This window comes from Dermacentor variabilis, chromosome 4 (genome assembly GCF_050947875.1).
Source record: "Dermacentor variabilis isolate Ectoservices chromosome 4, ASM5094787v1, whole genome shotgun sequence".
NCBI classification, from domain to species: Eukaryota; Metazoa; Arthropoda; class Arachnida; order Ixodida; family Ixodidae; genus Dermacentor; species Dermacentor variabilis.
Genome location: NC_134571.1, coordinates 114,563,431 through 114,582,668, shown reverse-complemented (window position 1 = coordinate 114,582,668; position 19,238 = coordinate 114,563,431). Strand labels below are relative to the sequence as shown.

Below are 19,238 nucleotides of genomic sequence, written 5' to 3'. Positions count from 1 at the left end.
GATAATAAGATTTTATGCAGGACAACAAAAAAGCATATGTCCCATACTCAAAAATCGCGTATCCACCTATGGGTATATCATGTAAAACTCGTATGCTCTCATATTATTAGATGGGAAACCTTGTCGAAAACTCTCATATGCCCCATAACCACATACATGAGCATAGGATATTTTAATACAAAAACCTGCATGTTCCCATATGTGATAAAGAGGCATGTCTCATATATCATGTGGGGCATGCTCTACATGATGACACCAAAAATCCCAGAGTTGTAATGCTTTCAAGTCAAGCGTATGTCCGCGCGCGTTCTTGACAACAATATCATTGCTGCTTATGCGGTTGCTTCTGCCTTACCGAACAGGTTACACACGACACAAAACTTCATGTTCCGGAATTTTGACCTGCCAAGCTTCACCGCAGTGCATGGTGAGAAACTCAGGGCAGCTGCTTTAAAAATGTTGTTCAGAAAAGGCGCTCAAATTTCAGGAACCTTTGGTTAGTGATGTCGAGAGGGAACGCCCGTCTAATAACATGCGTATTTATGGCGCTTATTTGTAAATTTCATGGTGCATTATAGGAATGTTTCAATGCTGACCAAAAATATGTTCTAATGCAGCAAACATGCTAGAACTAAGTGCCGTAAATACGCATGTCATTAAACTCTTGACGCTGCCATCTGAAAGTTGTTGAAATTCGGGTGACCATCTGAAACACCAATTTTTGCAGCGAAACAGTAGCCCCTAGTTGGTTAAACTTGACTTTCGGCGTCCGCGTCCGTCAGCAAGAATGTGGGCCGATCCCGGCTGCAGTGAAGGGCCAGGAGCAGTGGTTCGTGCCCCCGTAAGGCAGAGGCTTCAAGCAGTCAGCAAAGTGAAGCAAACAGGGCATACATTCTCTCAAATCACGCATACGGCATGCGGAACGGCATACGTTTCAATAAAGAACAAACATATAAGAAGCGTCAGAACCCCATAATTGATGATAAGGCGCTCCTGGTAACAATGCGAAGCACTTATTGCTACTAGCATGCGTTTCCCGGTGAAGATTACTATTTCACAAGCTGCCGCGCCGACAGAAGCTTGCGACATGGGGAGGGACTTCCCTAGACTCTCGTATGTGAGAGAACCGGTCTAGCAATTGATTTCAATGTTGCTGCGGCACCGCTATGGGCAGCGGCGTGCTGTCAAATTTACCTTTACTCCAATCACTCTCATTACTCTAAATTACCATTAGCATTACGCAATAAAGAATTAGACACACCTTTAAGCAGTTGTAGTGGTGGTTTTCAACAGCTTCGCTGGCCATTCACTTTCGCAGGGCCGGGATGGCGAGACTATTTTGTTCGCAATGCGGCCCACAATCCGGCAGCCCACTGATGAACCGCGGTGATGTTCGACAAACAGCCGAACGGACATTGTTATATATTACTGGGCATGTATGTACCAAACGGCTTAAATTTTGACAAATCCATGATAGCCCTACAAACGTGTTTGTGGTATGCTCCATTCTCTACGAAATTACACAGTGGAACAACAAACGGTACCTTAACATTCTCAGTTCAACAAATATAAACCTTCAACTGCCCAACCCCTCCAGTAAAGAGAAGCTTTTTATGCCTTCTTAGCTAGGGTCCCGCGCATACGCTCAGTCGGCTTACAGCCGCATAAGGTGGGCCTGCCCTGAAGACTAAGCAATAGTAAACTGGGCCGACCTCAGAAATTTCACGGTTAAAAGTGGGCCAATTCCGAAAATAGTCTAATCTGCAGTAGTGTGGGTCACGTGGATCTCGCGGCGGGAGATTTGCGAGTCTTGCTGATTTGCCGGGCAAGGCGCTAGATCGCTATGCTCTAAAACGTGTTGCAGAGGATGAACAGTATTATAACGTTTATTTAACCGCTCCATGAAAGCCTCGCTTTACATAGATATTAGAATGGGTGCTACGTCTGCATGAATTTCTTTTTTCACGTTGCTATTCAATATTTCTGGAAGACGTTAAAGCTCGTGCAGAAGGCTGATAATGTTGTAACATATCTAAGAATAATTCACTTCCCTAGTGTTAATAAAGTTAACAGTCGCTTCAGCATGCGCTAAAGAGCAGGAACGCAAAAGCCTTCTCGCTCACGATACACTCATTACATAACTTGACATTTTCATTCGAATGCGTTGTTAATTCCTATTGTTTTCTCCCACCAAAAGTCGTGGGTTCTAGAGCCCAAATGAACTCTACCTTAATTAAAGGTACCTTAATTAACTCCGCCCTCATTCGCACCAAGGATTGCGGCTTTGCTTTCCACCAAACGCCGTGAGTTCTAGCTCCTTAATTATTTCTTTATTTCGGGTGTCTTAATTAACTTCGCCTTAATTAACGCCAAGAGTAGGGGGTTTGATTCTCGACCTTCAAGATGTCAATTGGAAAACGATTTTGAGATATGGCCGCTTCGCCCACATCTCCGTGTTGGGTCGTGGGTTCGACTGCCTTAATTACCTTGGCCTTAATTAACACCGAAAGTCATGGGTTTATCTCCCACGATAGGTCATGGGTTTGACTCTCGACCTTCTCGATGTCAGTTGGAATGCAACTGGGAGATATGGCCGGTTCGCCCATATCTCCAAGTAGGTTCGACTACCAGCAAAGGTCGAGGGTTCGACTTCTACCTATGATCATGAGTTCTAGTTCCGTAATTAACTATTCTTTAATTACCGGCGTCTAATTAAATTCCTTTTCCCAGGGTACTCCATAGGGAGGGGGAGTCACAAAATTGTGTAATACGTAAATACAACCACATACGCAAGCAATGCAATACATCATAATGCACAAACAAGTGAACAAGAGATTACAAGTTAAGCGACAGAAAATGTCTCATTGAAGCATATTTGCAAGCTGCAGGCACAGAAATACAAATATATACAATGATCATGCATAATAAAGCTGCACAATTTGCAAAAAAGAACAAAAAAGCAAGAAACGCCTCACACTGCAACAAGTGTTGTCCACAAGCTCATGGAATATGAGCTTGTGAACAGTGACTACGCTGGGCGGACATATTTGATTATTCCAATTGATTATTTTTCTAGATATGAAGGACCGGGTGAAATGACGCATTAGAAGCATGATCGCCTAGAGGAAAGATTACAGAAGGCATTAAATCTTCATTAAGCAAGTTCTGAGAGCCAAGTCATTTGTCGGCGGCATGAAAAATTGTCCAGTTTAGCACGCCTTTTTAGTGCGGTTACGCTTGAGCATCGTAAAAAATCAAAATAAATGAACCGAACAGCATGGTCTCGCAGGCATTCAATGTCGTCATTTATGCTCAGGGTTCCGAATGTCTGACGCATATTTGACTTTTGGGCCTGCTAGGGTGACATATGCTAGTCTACGCAAGTGTGAAAGAGCGCGTTTCATGTTCAGCTGCAGCAAGACGAGTGAACGGTTTGCTCAAGCTAGAGTGTTTCTCAATGTGTGCATTGCATGCTAAATCTCAGGTTAAATGAACACGAAGCTATTTGTAGGAAGACGCATGCTCTATTATCTTTTTGTTAATCAAGCACGTATTTATAAAAAAGTGCACTTGCACGGTTATTGGTAGAGACATTAACTTTAGTCCTAGAAAGATTAAGCAGCATTAGCCATGTTGAGCACCGCACCTTGTTTCAAGGTCTGGTTTAATAATAGAGCCATCAATGTCGCATGTAATTATATGGCGTATTACGCAGTTGTCACAAACAATCGAATTTTTGAACTAACACTCTTTGCTAAATCGTTATTATGTAATAGAAAAAGTTCAACGACGATTACGGTACTCCCTAATGCGAAGTTTGAGCGCAGCTCGTACGAGTTTTCATTTCGCGATATTTTGGCTGGCTTGGACAAACTGTCTCGTACGGTACGTTGCAAACGGAGTAAAGTGAAACGCAGGGCGACTGCCACGTTAATCTAGAGGTCGCGGGAGGTTGCGCGTGGGTAACCCGTGGGCGCGATTCACAGCAGCTGCCATCGACAGACCTACCAGAATACGAGCACTACTCTGGCGCCATTTCGCAGCCATCGTCGCCGCACGACGCTTTTCTTTTCACCCTTTCTCCCTACCCCCCTCGTCCACTTTCCGCCTCATGGTTCCGCTGCTCCCTCCTCCTCCTCTTTCCTCCTCGCATTTTTCATCCGCCGCTGGGGTCGGCGTTTGCTTTCTCGGCTTTCGCGACGCAATATGCATGTTTACGTACGTTGAGTACACCTGCGTTCTTGCCTTTTCGTTGTCACCTAGCAATGAATATTTTTCCTATGTAACCCTTTACTCATGTAACAACCAAACGTGTGTAACAGACGCTAAGAATTACAAAGTAGACCAACCAGTGTCGTTCTACGGCCTACGAAAGTCCGGTATTTGCAATGCTACTTACGTAGTCCGTGTGGTCTAGTGACGTGATCATACGTGTTCTCAGCACAGCGCTTTGTTTTAATTCTATGGCCATTAAGTGATTTATTCCTTTTATAATATCAATGTGTGCCCTAGTGTACCTTGTTGATGAATTTTGTAGTAGTGCATGATTAAACAGCGCAAGAACCCGCGACAAAGGAAGAGACGGAATGCACAAAGCACTACGTATTTCGTTCCTTTTTGCATAGCATCTTAAATTCTATTTGATATCGATAATAAAGCTTACAACTCAGCAACCAACAAACTGTCCGCACCTTTATATGAAATCTTGTAATGCGTCCACAGCACAGCAGAAGCGCAACCATCCACGCAAGTATTCGTTCATGTACAGACATATTGGTTGTTGTCATAAAAGAGTTGAGCTTCAAGATCACCCTGCGTGTCTTCATTCAAAGCGACGATTAAAAGCGATGTGTATCACAATCTCTCACTTGCTTGTAACTTAAAGCTGTTCATTATACCCATCGAACGATTCACAACGCCACAGACCCCGTGTATGTTCATCGTGCAGGTATCACCTTAAAGAGAAACAAGTACTACCCCTCTGCTGGAGACGTACATCTGATGCGAGTCTCAGGGCGTACCTATGGCCGATACCAACAGAGAGAGCTTGGAACCGACCCCCGTTAAAGCTGAATACCATCGTCGATTCGAAGGCATCCTGTCCGGCTACTTCTTAGATGAGTCACGGCTGCGATCAGCCTTACGCGGTGAGCCCAGGGACGACAATGCCTTCGTTGTGGACTTCCCGAAGACGGACACAACGTGGCTCCATTTCTTGCTGCGGCGCGTCAAGGAGCACGCTAGTGAAACAGCTGCACAGAGCGCCGCGGCGCGCGGGGCAAATGTTTCCTTTCTGGAATATTACGCTGGCTGTGACAAGATTTACCCGCTGAGAAGACCAGGGCAGTCATCAAGACGCACCTGTCTACCGAGAAAGTGCGCTTCTCGGAGCAAATTAGGTATTGAAACATCCCATCTCGTTTAATATCGATCTAATAATTTCGTTCTCGCGACAATGCCATTCGTGGCAAGCGACTAGACGCAAGCTTATTCAGGGAAGCTACTCAGGCCCACAGTGAATATGAAATGCGCATGACGGGCTCAAAAGTGAGCGTGAAAACAACGTAGGTGGAAAGTTTGCATTCAATGGCATTTCGCCAGTGATGTTTGGCCCTGACTGAACAACGATGGCTCGCGAAAAGCCAAGCCCGGCACCACAGTTGGAGCGCGAAGCACGCCAAGCACAGCACATCCGGTGTCGTACATTTACCGCGCGCATCCGGTTTATTCGAGAGGTCGCGGAGTAACAGCTGTGCCCACGTGCCCACCGTCAAATGTTCACATGAACAAAGTTTGGCAGCAAATAAGGAGCCTAGTTTCCGCTGTCGCAGATATGTAGCCGCATCCGGGCAAAATTTCACCTTTAGGAAGTATGAGTGAATGCGTGTCACGAAAAACTCGCGACAGCTGGCGTTTTAATGCGTTCCCATTCTTGTGCGCACTTTCCGGAGACTAACTCTCCATCTAGCTATGTATGTTTGTCTCAAACCGTATTCCCGTTTTCCTTGGTCACTGTGTAGGTCACGCTGGAACGGGTAGCCCGTCGGGCAGCTCTGCTGAGGAAAAGGCGCTCGAAACCAACCGTTAGACCAATTTTATTTTTTCGCTGAGAACGGGGGCCAATGTGTGCATACAAGGTGTTGTGCAGACAATACATATATTTTATTAAATATGTTATGAGTGCAGCGAACACGGCGTTTTCGCAGGCGTGTCCCTAGGCGAGGCAGACGTTGCTGCTAATAATGTCAAGTGCGGAAGACTAAATGGCAAAAAAAAAATTATTAGATATTTTGTAATGCCTTGTGGGGTATACATGACTAATTTGGAGGCAGTAACATTTTCATCCTCCCCAATATTTTGAAAATACCTCGTCTGAGCGCGTACCGCTGTGCGTCAGCGTCACGTAAACGTCACGCTGAAGCAACGTCACTTAAAGAAGTGCGGGACTAAATTTAAATGGTGGCATGCCGTGCCAAATTCTGAACAGACAGGCAGCCGCAAGCACTTACCCATCAAAGCATGCCGTATGATTGGCTGCCGCCCGACTAGGCTATACTTTCCGTTTCCCACTTCTTCGCGCTAGTCGTCACGGGGCGTATCTGTTCGATATGATTGCTCGACCCCCCTTCATGCGCTGGTGTGGGGCTCTGTTCCGATCGTGTCGGGAGTTACCTTGAAATCCAATGATAAATACCTCGAATCAGGCTCGACTTTCAAGGTTTTGAAAGAATGGGGTGCATTGAAATATGACTGCTTGTAATTTCGCCATTCAAGCACTGCCCCTAAGGCACTAATAAGGAGTTGATAGCCACTTTAGCATACGCCAAAGCGAAAGCCTGCACGCTCAGCAGGCATTCATTCAATTACTTGGAATTCGCATTCGAATGCGTTGTGTTACGTTTCGCCTACGACGCGCGGTTTAGCCGGCGCGGCTGCAACGGACGCCGGGGCTTCATTCAAAGCGGCAGACATTTTGGCCCGTTCGGCGCCGCTGCTACGCCTCCCCGCCAAGCGCGTCCAGGCATGTTCCAATGCCACGTGTCTTCATGTGCGTGTGTGTGTGTATGTGCATGTTGGTGCCCACGCTTGTCGAAGCGCGGCAGCCGGGGAGAGGAGCTCCCCCAACTGTGAAGCGAGGGGGTCTGACCGGCGCCGACACGACGTATGCGCCACCTTCTCTTCCCATTGTGCCCGAACGGCGCCGGCACGACGGCTACGCCACCTTCTCATCCCATTGTGCCCGAGCGGCACAGTCACGTGCTCGTCTATAGAGGGGTTCCTTCTTGCCCTCAACTGCGAGAGTATAAAAGCAGCTGCCCCCGGACGCCAAGGAGGCTCCGATTTCTTCTGTTGAGTAATGTGCACTCCCGTCTCTCTACTTCGGTCAACCTGACCGCCAACTCTTTGCGATGTTAGAATAAACAAGTTGTTTTGTTGTTACCAGTCGACTCATGCTTTGCCGGGACCTTCGGATGCTTCCAGTTGTGCCCCAGGCCGCCAGGCCAACGCTACCCTTGGGGCTTGCGACCCAGGTGCAACAACGGGCGTCAGCGCTGAGTTCCCAACGACTCGTGCCAGCGGTGCGATTACAACAGTTGTTACTTCCTCTTAGTTGCTTTCGCCCACCGAAGGTGGTTGGTCCGTGTGTCTTCGGTAATTCTGTCTAAGTTGTGCCTTAATTAACACCAAAGGACGTAGTTTCGACTCCCACCAGTGATCATGCGTTCAACCATCATTGGTAGCGCCATCGATTTTGGTGCCATTGAATTTCGGTCCCACTAAAGGTCAGGGGTTCCACTCCTACCAAGGTCGTGGGTTCGAGTGGCTAAATAACTCTATCCTAATTAAGTGCCCTAATTTAACCAAGCCCTAATTTGCCTTAACACCAGAGATCGTGCGTTTAAGTGTCTTAATTAACACTGTCTTAATTAACTCTGCCTTAATCATCTTAACTAAGACCACAGGTCATGAGTTCGAGCACCTTAATTAACTATATCTTAATTAACTGTGCCTTAATTCATCAACACCAGAGGTCTTGGGTTCGACTGTCTTAACACCGAACGTCGTGCGTTCCACTTCCACCAGCGGTCTTGGGTTCCAGTCCCACAAACGGTTGTGGGTGGCACCATCAATTTTGGTGTCATAACGCCGGAGAGTCAATTTTTCGATAACGCCGGACAATCGATTTTTCGACTCATGAGGCGCTTAGGGCTGCCGCCTTAAAAGAAGATGGTTTGTTGTTATTCTTCCGGAGCCTAGGTTATTAGAGACAAAGTATGTGCGCCTCGCCTAGGAACTCATCTGCAGAAAGGTCATGTTCGCTGCGCTTCTTGCTTTTTTATAAAAAAAAATCTGTGTTGCCCAAAAAGAAAAAACACTTTGTACGTGCCACTGTTCAGCAAATCTCATTCATGCCGACATCAGTCACTGTGGATGCGGGATTGAGCAGGTATTTGGAGCACAGGGTATGGGCCACTCGGTCTTTGCTGGTTTTCAATGAACCTCTTTGATGCCAGCTTGAGTCACTGGGTACGTGCTTGTGCCATTAGGTGCGGGCCGAGCTTCCGCGATCTACTTTCACGCCAACTTGGGTAACTACTCGTGTGCCACTCGGAATGTGTCGGTCTACAATGACGAAAAATATCTCTTAAATTTCTCCGGTGCTGAGCGAAATGGATCCCATGTCACAAGGGTTCCTCGAGGATAGCAGTCCGACGCATCGACGGGCTTCACCACAAATGCACAGAGGATGCGCCACTTTCAGTGGACGCCTGTCACGCCGACGCTTTAATCAGCTGTGCCATGAATTCACAGGGTATGGCCGCTCTTCAATGTACCTCTCGCCAGCTTGAGTCACAGTATGTGCCACTCAGTGTGCGCCAAGTGAGGGAACAATTCCCAGCGTTCGCAGGCACCGGCCTGACGCGCTTCCCACCTCAAGGGCCGAGTGCGAATTTCTCCGCAGCACCAATGTATGACGCTACCTCTGCAGAAATAAGCACGAGAGAAGAGCACGGTTGCCGCATGACGGGTTTCTGAGTGTTCGCATGAACTGTGGCCTCACGCACTTCTGAGGCCGCAAGCAGGCTTCGTGGTGGCACCGCTAGATGGCGCCAGTGCAGACCGAGTATCACACACCCAAATCTCCAAGTCGCTGTCAAATAGTTTTATTGTACAGTGGTACCTACCCACTCTTGCCTCTACAGTTGCCCATGTTGGCGTGAATGAAGTTCTTTGAAGAGCGGCACATTTTTATACATTGCCATAGACTAAGTGGCTCAGGTAAGTCTGACGGTTCGTTTAGAACCCTGTTCCTTCTGCACAGACGCCGATGAGCTACGTATACGACCATGGACTACCCAGTGACCCAAGTAGGCGGGAAAACGGTTTGAGACACACACACACACAAACACACACGCACACACACACAAAAACATACATACATACATACATACATACATACATACATACATACATACATACATACATACATACATACATACATACATACATACATACATACATACATACATACATACATACATACATACATACATACATAACCCTCGGAAAGTGCGCAGTCGATAAATTATTCAAAATTATTTTACCCTACAGAGCTCTTGACTATGGATACGTCAAACGAGGCTTGACTCGGCATCAGTTTCGACCACAGGGCCGCTAAAGTTGAGATAGCATGTCAGAAGAAAAGCGTAGTGCCGCCTAAGACTGGCTTTCCGGCGACGACGGCTACGAGATGGCGCCAGAGTAGCGATCGTCGTCTGTTTACAGGTGACGCCACAGATACCATATATCGAAACAAAGCACTGCATGAGCTGAGGTCTGTCTGCGGCGGCTGCTGTGAATGGCGCCTACGCGTCACCTTCACGCTGCCTCTCGCAATCTCCCGATGAGTAAGGCAGTCGCGCCACACTTCGCTCCGGTTCTAATGTGCCGCACGAGACAAACTGTCCGCGCCAGCGAACATATCGCGAAATGAAAACACGTATAAACCTGCGCTCAAATTTATCATTAGGAAGTTTCGTAGTCGTCGGCGAATTATTTCGTTAACTAAAACGGAGATTAAAATAATTGGAGAAGTTTTGCCTCGGGCTCCATAAGATACTCAACAAATCCGTCTGAGGAAGACGGCTAATGTATCGTCCTCTAATTCGGAGACAGAGAGAGAGAGAGAAAGTCTGACAAGAGTAAGTGCAGGGAGCCAAACAAGGCTAGTTCCAGTTTGCTGCCGAGTAACAGTTATAGGAAATTCACTGCGATATCAATTCCTGGTTATTTTGGTTCTCCTCGTACCTTGAGAGACTATAGAAGCGGCAGAAAGATTACGAGCGGAGCTCCCTCTAATCAATTTCATGTTAAGAGAGAAGTGAAAATGCACTTCAGGCAAGTGATGTTTTGTCGCCGTCCTGTGAGGTGACTAAAACGCAGTCTGCTTTTTTTTTTCTCACGTAAGTCGTGTAATGCGAATACTTCGAGATTCCTGCTTCAACACAATCGTATTTATTATTTGCTTTGGAGTTTCACAACATATGAAGCAACACGCGGAATGCTCCAGCCTTTACCTAATTCTTAGTGCCAGATCAACGACAGTGTAGAATTTGTTGTTGTCATGATGATGGTGATCATCATCATCAGGTACGAAAATCTCAAAAGAGCCTTGACAAACAGTCGGGTGTCCTTCAGGACCACCACCTGAAAATAAGAAGAAACAAAACTGTATGCAATTAGGTTTCAGCCTGAAAGTTGACCATAACTGTCGACTGCAACGCTGAATATCGAATCACTGCCTAACCTTAAGAATAGCTTTCTCACAACTTATTGTGTTTATTAAAGTTAGCTCTTATATTACCTTTTGGTCCGGCAGGAACAAGCTTCGGCAGCTTGTTCATGCAAGATCTGGCTGCTAATCGGTTTCATGAATTTGTGTATGTGGTCTTTGCAATAATTCGTTGAAGGTGGATTAGCTTAGTTTTATTCATATATGGGTTTCACTACAAGTATTTTTACAACTTATGTTATTCATTTCCCCCTTTTCTGGCCGTATCTCCTGAAGCCATGAAAAAGGCCTTCACAAAAGTCTGTTTTGGAAGATAGAAGGATTATTCGATCAAATGCAGAGAACATTCGAGTGACCAAAATTTCAGCTTCGAGTGGCCAAAAGCAACAGAAAGAAAGCTGCCAACCTCATAAGGAAAGCGATTATTGGCTACGGAGAGAACCATTTCTCAGCCTCACACGTCAACTACGTTAAAGCCAAAATGACATTGAAGACGGCTGGTTTCCAGCAGATTTGGAGGTCCTCGGGTAGGATGCCGATCTGCCCTAGACAGACAATTTTACCTTCGCTGCACAGAGGAATTCACGAAATTGTTAAGTACCTGCTTTTCTTTGTGCTAAGTTAGGAAGAAGTAGAATTTTTTTTCCTTTGTTGATGGCGTCCGTGCAAGCGAATGGCGAGTGGATGATTTCATGAAAAACTAAGTGCCGTTACAAGGATGCATGACAGATGTGCGACAATACATGATGGAATGTCTGGGAACGTTAGTCACAGGAATATTACCTTAGCTACCTTGGTCAAAACTTGAGCTCGTATACCGTGCATTTGTTACACGTTAAAGAGACCCTGGTGGTCAAATTAAACAGGAGTCCCCCACTACAGCGTGTCTCGTTATAATATCTTCGTTTTGGCACATAGGGCTTCATTTTTTTTTTAACATTGTGTGAGGCGCTGCCTCCGGAAAAACCAAATTGAACTCCTCTCTCATCCTACTGTTCTCTTCGCCACCTTTACCACCACCGCTAATAGCACAGAGGAGTTCTAAAACAGCTTTCTCATCATGTTAAGCTTGTTGGCCTAACAAGGAAAGGTTATTTGTCATCCCTCACCTGCGATATTGCCTTCTGGTGCTGCAGCATTCTGTAATTAGTTAATTATTTAATTGATAATTAATTAGTGTATATGTAGATACAACTCGCGAGAAGCACAAAAAGCGTGTGAGCACAAATCGAAAACAAACGCAACAATTCGCTGTTTACGCTAACGACAGCGCGAGAAGCTATAAGCGAACAAATGAAGAGGGAGCAAACTGTATGTCTATCCACTCGTCATTTTTTACGCCAACTTATTGCTATTTTTCAAGCATAAATATCATGCTTATGCCAACTAGACTAGACCACAACGTCGACGAACCTATAGAGCACTGTTGGTTGAAGCTTGCATCTAGTACACCAGCAGTGCCAATAGGGTGTTCGCCGTTCAGAGGCTTGCTCTCCGAAAGCGTATAATGACTTGCGTAGCTGAAGTTCTTCAGAAAGCACAGACTGGCAGTGGTGAATTTCCAGCAACTAACTAACCAAAGAAGAAAACAGCGCTGATCTCCTACATCTATAGAGCATCGCACAAATGAAAGACAATATTGACCAATGCGCCAATCTGAAAGTGATTTTGTCGGCCACTGAAAAGCTTGGTAAACTGTACAAAATTACTAATGCACATCGAAGTGCGCCGTAAACAGCGCAATAAAAAGCACCGCACCAAGTATGTTAACTGCTACTACGCCGTAGTTTATAGCACACCACTATCGTGTGGCCGGTTTTAGGTGGTTCATACAGGCAGCAGCATAAATGATAGATAGGTGAGCATGCGCATAAGATGAAGAATAAAACTGAACTTTGACTTGGTTATGCGCCGCAAGGATAGTGGCTAAGAGCTCATGCTTCACGAGTGCAAGGAAACTGCAACGAACGGAAACCAGGTAACCGGGCAGATTATACGCATAAGGTGTAAAGTATCGCATTATACTTGGAAGAAAGGTTTGCCAGCACAGCATTGATCTTATTGTTTTATTTTTGCACGAATCCGAAGTTTTACACGAGCACATAAGTTTCATGTCATGTTCTTATATGATCATATGCGACCATTAGATATGATAGATATGAGCCGAGGTTTTTTTTAAAAGGGCTGTTCGTATATTGAAGTATAGTTACACTCGTGCGGGATGAAGTTGGGTGCTCTGATTGTTAATCTGTCAATGCGTTGAAAGGTTCCCAAAGTTGCTTCTGTTGCTGTTCCTGCTTGGCGTGCGCAGTGCCAAGACTGGTATAAGAATGAGAGGTGGGAGCGGTACCCGTGGTACAAGTGCTCTGTCTGGTACAAGGAAGCTCACGAGCTTTGAAGAAAAGTGGGAGTTTGCGCGTGAAAAAAAAACTGTCATATCTCTTCTTTTTGACCTCGTTCACAGCGCGCTGTGCGCCTACTGCAGCAGTTTGTTCATTCATTCACTAAATACCGCAGGCCAATGTGTGGCCCAAGCAGGAGTGGAAAATCGTTTAGTCCGTAGACGCAGTACACAGACGCATATCAATGGGTGCAATCGCGAGAAAATGTGCTGGCCGATCACTCAGCCTGTAGTGAAAGGCGCCGGATGTCGCAGCGGAGACAGGAACCGGGACCACGCTCCCGGTTTACTCTTCGTTGCCGCAACTGTCGCGCGTGTACACACACTTGCGTACAAGTTTGTTGGCAGTGGACAGGTGCTCGTTTTCGAAATCTACGCCGGGTGAGCCACTCACCGCGCCTCCATGCAGTCGCTGTTCCCCAGGCGGCACCCGACAAGCATGTGGCGCAGCTGATGCCCCATGGTTCGCACCATGCTCCGGTTGAGGCGCCTCTTGCGCGCCATCCACAGCCACAGTTCCGACTGCAGCGCCGCGTCCTCCAGGTTGGGCTGCCCGCCCCGTGAGTTTTGGCCGCGACTCAAATGGAGCGACTCAAATTGAACGGCATAAACACTTCACATCAAATGAATACACGTGGTTCTCCGATCATATTTGCTTTCGTATTATACACTTAATCTCACGTTGTCCTATCGGCTTACTGCGATCGATGGTGGTCGCGAGCAGGCGATGTCTCGTGCTGTAATAAATTCTTCGCCAAGACGTCTTCTCTTCGTCAAGGCAAGACTGCGTACGGAATTTAACATCAGTGAAACACGAGCTCGTTAGAGTGTACGCCCCGACGAAGAATGCATGCCTTGTCGGTACGTTTATTCAACCACGGGCCATTCCTTGTTCGACCACTGCTGAGGGCTGCGAATCTACATCTTTCTGTGAACCTCTGTTTTTATCGGATTCCTGGAAAAAAATCTTATAGTTACGGCAGTAGCGGAGAGACTCCAGCCTGCGTGGGGATTCCAGCCCAACGCTTTCGCGGTGTGCCACGCATGCCCGTAGTAGCGCGAAATAATTGTAGGCGTAGCTTGCACCGCAGACGAGTCTCTCATTTCAGAAGTCCCCAGCCATTTGTGCACAGGCGTGAGTACAAGCGGTTGCGACAGGACTTGTTTTTGTTTTGTAGGCGTTTGTCCCTAGGCGTGCGGGCATTGCGGTTTGTTTGTTGGGCGTGCGCTCACGCGCGTGTGTGCGTGTGCCTGTGTGTGTGTGTGTGTGTGTGTGTGCGTGTGCGTGTGCGTGTGCGTGTGCGCGTGCGCGTGCGCGTGCGCGTGTGTGTGTGTGTGTGTGTGTGTGTGTGTGTGTGTGTGTGTGTGTGTGTGTGTGTGTGTGTGTGTGTGTGTGTGTGTGTGTGTGTGTGTGTGTGTGTGTGCAGGAACAAACGCCAGATATTCAAGCAGCTAAATCCAAAGCCTGCAGATTCTCTCTTTCGCACCCGCTTGTACTCGCGCCTGCGTACAAACGCCTGGCAATTCCTTAAAAATACGACATTCACCGCCACGCCACCGGCGCGATCTCGGAGGCCACGCACAAGAATTGGGGAGTTCCCACGTATGCCACTAAATGGCACAGCGTGTCCAGAGGGAACTATTAGAGAGAAGCCCGGAAGCCGTACGCAATTCATGCATGACGCCGTTCAGCGGTGTCCGTATGGTGTATCGCTGCATTGTTTTCACGGTAATCGCTTTAACGTCGACGTCATCGTGAGATGATGGCCGACATTAACGCGATTAGCTATCTCTCAACGCTCTGCACCAACAAGCATCAGCAGCAGCAGCTTATTTTGTGCCCCCTGCAGGACAAGCACGTCTCAGATATCCCCAAATACATCAGTCTTGCGCCGACTCATGCCATCTCATGCCTGCAAATTACCTAATTTCATACACCGCCCAGCTCTTTACCGCTCTTAGTGTTTTTCTTGCCTTGGAATCCAATACCTGACTCTGATATCCGTCCAACACATTAAATGGCCGGCCCAGCCCCGTCTGTCTTCTCAATTTCAACTGGAATATCGGCTAAGCCCACTTACTCTCCAGTTTACACTGCTGTACGTCATCCCGTCTCTTCCTTACGCCTAACATTTTTTGTTACATCGCTCGTCGCTCATTCCTTCTCTAGCTTCTTTATCAGCCCCCAAGTTTCTGCCCTATATGGCAAAACCGGTAAAATGCAATCGTTCTGCACTTTTCATTTCAAAGTTAGCGATAAGCGGTGGGTCATGGCTTGGTAATGCCTGCACGTGCATGGGCTTCAACCCATCTTCATTCATCTCTAGATTTCCTTCTCATGTTCAGGGTCACCTACGACTAATTTTCCTAAGTATACGCGCTCTGTCATCGACTTCCGAGGCAGACTGCCAATCATGAATCCTCGTTCCCTTCTAGGGTATTGAACATTACGTCAGTCTTCTGCAGACTAATCTTCAGGCGTTCGATTGAACTTTGTCGGCTAAGGTTCTCGATCGTTTTTAGAAAGTTGCCTTCATCACTGCTGAACAGAAGTGTCATCGGCAGACCGCAGGTTGCTGAAGTGTTCCCTGTTAATCATCAACACCAATCCTCCCCAGCTATCACCTAGCCTTTAGAGAAGCCCAGCATGTGTTCGCATTCCACCGCTAAAGGTAGTGGAAGTGCCCCCCCCTCCCCTTCTTAAGTATACTCATACTAAAGAGACACTAAAGCGGACAAAAAGTCGAGCTGTATTAGTAAATGACCGTTCTTCTAAAATACAAAAAGAAAATCCTTGCCAGGAGACACAGCTTCGTAAATCAGAAAATACACAAGACCAAAACAGTGCTGGCGACGCCGCCTTTCAAGTTCTCGCAGCAGCTCGCGGTTACCTCATGGGTCTTGGCGGCGTTTCCTTGGGCCTAGTCAATTGTTTATTGTCAAAGATGGACAGCGCTGCATTCTGATGGAGCCAAAAGGCTGAACTTTGGGGAAGCTTCGAGAATTTTTACTGCGCCACAACACCGCAAATAGGAGAAAACATATTGAAAAGCGTCACGTCTCACTGAGGTACCGGTACTGACATTTAGGCACAAACTTTTTTTTTTTAAGACGGAACGATGCTTTTCAGTTTCTATTCTTGTAATCAATGTCTCGAAGTGAACTTACCGAAAATATAGCTTCGAAACAATATTTTTCCTATGTAGACTGACTTAGTGTTTCTTTATTGTGTCGCAGACAAACTGCGTGGACTAACCTCGTAGTAGGTGACCGGTTCCCCACATTCCCGCCTCCACACTTTGTCGGGCAGAGCCTCGCGTCGTGCCAGCCGCCTATCCTTGCAGAGCGCGGACCTCCGGAGGGGGTTCACGTTGCACACGGTCACGTCGGGAAACGGCAGCGATGGCTTCGTGTCGTAATGCACGCTGGTGAAGACCCTGTACTGGTCGTACTCGCCGAACACCCGAACCCACTCGCGCAGCGTCAGGCCCACCAGGAGCGCGACGACTAGGAGCCAGCAGAGTCGCCGGAACACGCCACCCCTCAGACCCAGGAGAATGTCGCACCCGGATGTTCCCGCTGCGGCCACCTTCTCGCGGTACCTGCGATCGCGGTAACGCGCGCTTTCACGTGGCCATTCGATCCTGATGACGTAGTCAACGGTGAATGCCCATCGGAGTTGCCAACTAGGCGAGAACGATTGGATGGAAACTGGCTTGTCGCTTGTCCTGTGTCGTTCTCCCTCTCGTGATCATCTTAGTTGGCGCTGTTCTTTCCTAATTCAAGTATGCACCAAGTATGCAATGAATGCTGTCCTGAAACTGGAGAATGACTGCCACAAGCGTAGTGGTAGCCTTCCGATAGACTTTCGGGGATATGCTGCTGCGAACACTTGCTGAATGCGGCGCACCACGACAGGTTTGTAGCGCGCGTCTGGCGTCTAGACGCCAGACGACGCCAGACGCTGGACGCCTGAAGGATCGGCCTGCGTTCGAAACCATATTGAAGCCCTTCCGATGAGAATATCGTGCACTTGTATCGTGGCCAGCCCATAAAGACACCCCCCTCGATTACACTGTCTCCGGGATGGGATCAGTTTGCTAAAGAGAAGATGGCTGTACACCAAAAGTGGAGGGACAGAGCCAAATAAAGCGCCCTAATATTCGGGAATGCATCAACACCGTCCTATAACATGTGAATAAAACGCTCGGAATTTTCAAAAAATGCCTGAAAATGTTTGTATGCGCATTACCTTTACTGCATATATAGCACGCATTAGCGAGGCAAATAAATCGATTTGGGTAAATTGATTTCTATCCCACAGAAATTACAATGTTTTAGAGATGATTGTGATTGAGGAAATTGTAGAGGGAAATTAAAAGCGTATTAGCACAAATTGCTTGAGTATTCGCCTCTTACTCACGTTATGGATATTAAACTGGAGGTCTTATGTTGAGGATGGTCAGTAAAACAGTTTCTTTTTTTTTTTTTTGGAGCCGTAACGGTTTCCAGTACTTTTCTTTTTCTTCATAAAGGTATGAACCACACGTGTCGAAATGTTCGTCTCAAATAAACGTGCGTCAATTTGCCTTTGGAATGCATCATTTCTAATGTATACAGTGGCAGTTCAAATGCACGTCGACGCTTGGCTAATGTCTGTCAAGTCCACTATATACAATCCAGGAGGACGTCACATTCCATTTGCCAGTTTGTATTCTACGACGTAGCCGTAGAGAGAGGCTCTTAATTCCTCAGCAGATTTTCCTGGCGACTCCCACAGCGCGCCACTCCAGGTAAGAGTGATGAGAAATGAAATGAGACGCACTGTGCACGTGCACGTCGCAGGCACACAAAATTAGGCAACACAGACAACGACACGCAGTGTATATACAGATGTGCTACAAATACACAAAGCATGCTAGCAGTATTCTACTCGGGTATCAACCGGTTCAACGGCCAGCTACGTTGTGTGCTGATAACCGCGTGCTGTAATATTTATCAAGGAAACATGACCAGTGAAGTAACGTTGCAGACTAGTACACGGGTAGACTCGGAATCACAATAAGCAGTTTTCATTGTACCTGACGAAATGAGGAATTTTTTTAATGAGTTTAAGAACCTCACACACCAAACTCATTCCCCATGATCATGTATATGATAAGTGGGCAGTGTTGATATAACGAACGCAGCTGACCGTTGTCTAGAAAAGTGAGTTCAAGCAAGCAGTGACTTACATTCTCAACTTCTGCGCCGAAATACAACTCGCAGACGTGCCGTGGTTCTAGCAGAAGCTTACTCTCATCTACACCACGTATAATTTTCTCCTCTCTGTTCGAACGACATGTGTAATTTTTTTTCGTAGCATTTGGGCTTTTGTTTTTCTTCCTTATAAGTTATATATATATATATATATATATATATATATATATATATATATATATATATATATATATATATATATATACGTTCGCCACACCGCTCGCTTCGACTTCTGCCAAGGAGGTCCTTTTTGGCAGAAGTCGAAGTGAGCGGCGCAGCGAACGTATTCTCTCCCCAACATCGATACTCGTAATGCGATCCGCATTTCATTTGTTTCCAATGTCTTGGACTCTTAATAAAAAACAGCGATATCCATACGGGGCTTCATTATCGCCATACAGAAGAGATCTTTTTGATCGAATTGCAAGTTTGAGCTACGAACTAAAACCGTTCAATCAAGCGGCCATAAGATGCAACTTAAAAGGCAACGCAGCAGCGAACTTCCTATGTTTTTAACCTCGAGCTGCAGTCTGCGGTAAAGCAATGCATGCTAACGGCGCTTTTCCGCTATTTCCAGCATAGCGAAATGCTTTTCGGTTGTGCTTTGGAATTTCAAACGAAAGCTGAATTGCCAAGACTTTTTCTTGCATTACGTTGCACTTGTCATGAAAAAAAAATGTGCCCTTTAGGTTACCCTGAAGAACGTTAATGGACATTCGATCGTCGGCTGCGCCAAAGCTTTGTGTAAGCTTGTGGCTCTCCTTCTTGTTTTATGTTATAACT

At 46.7% G+C, this 19,238-nt stretch overlaps 1 protein-coding gene across 1 annotated transcript in view; it reads right to left on the bottom strand.

Annotated features, from left to right (window-relative positions):
• LOC142578300 (degenerin mec-10-like) overlaps positions 1-15,304 on the bottom strand; it is a 38,156-nt gene extending 22,852 nt beyond the window's left edge. The window contains exons 1-2 of the mRNA XM_075687698.1: positions 15,278-15,304; positions 13,591-13,745 (exon numbers count right to left, since the gene is read on the bottom strand). Coding sequence (XP_075543813.1) covers positions 13,591-13,745; positions 15,278-15,304 — 182 coding nt within the window. The remainder of the gene's footprint in view (positions 1-13,590; positions 13,746-15,277) is intronic.
• Between the last annotated feature and the right edge of the window lie 3,934 nt (positions 15,305-19,238).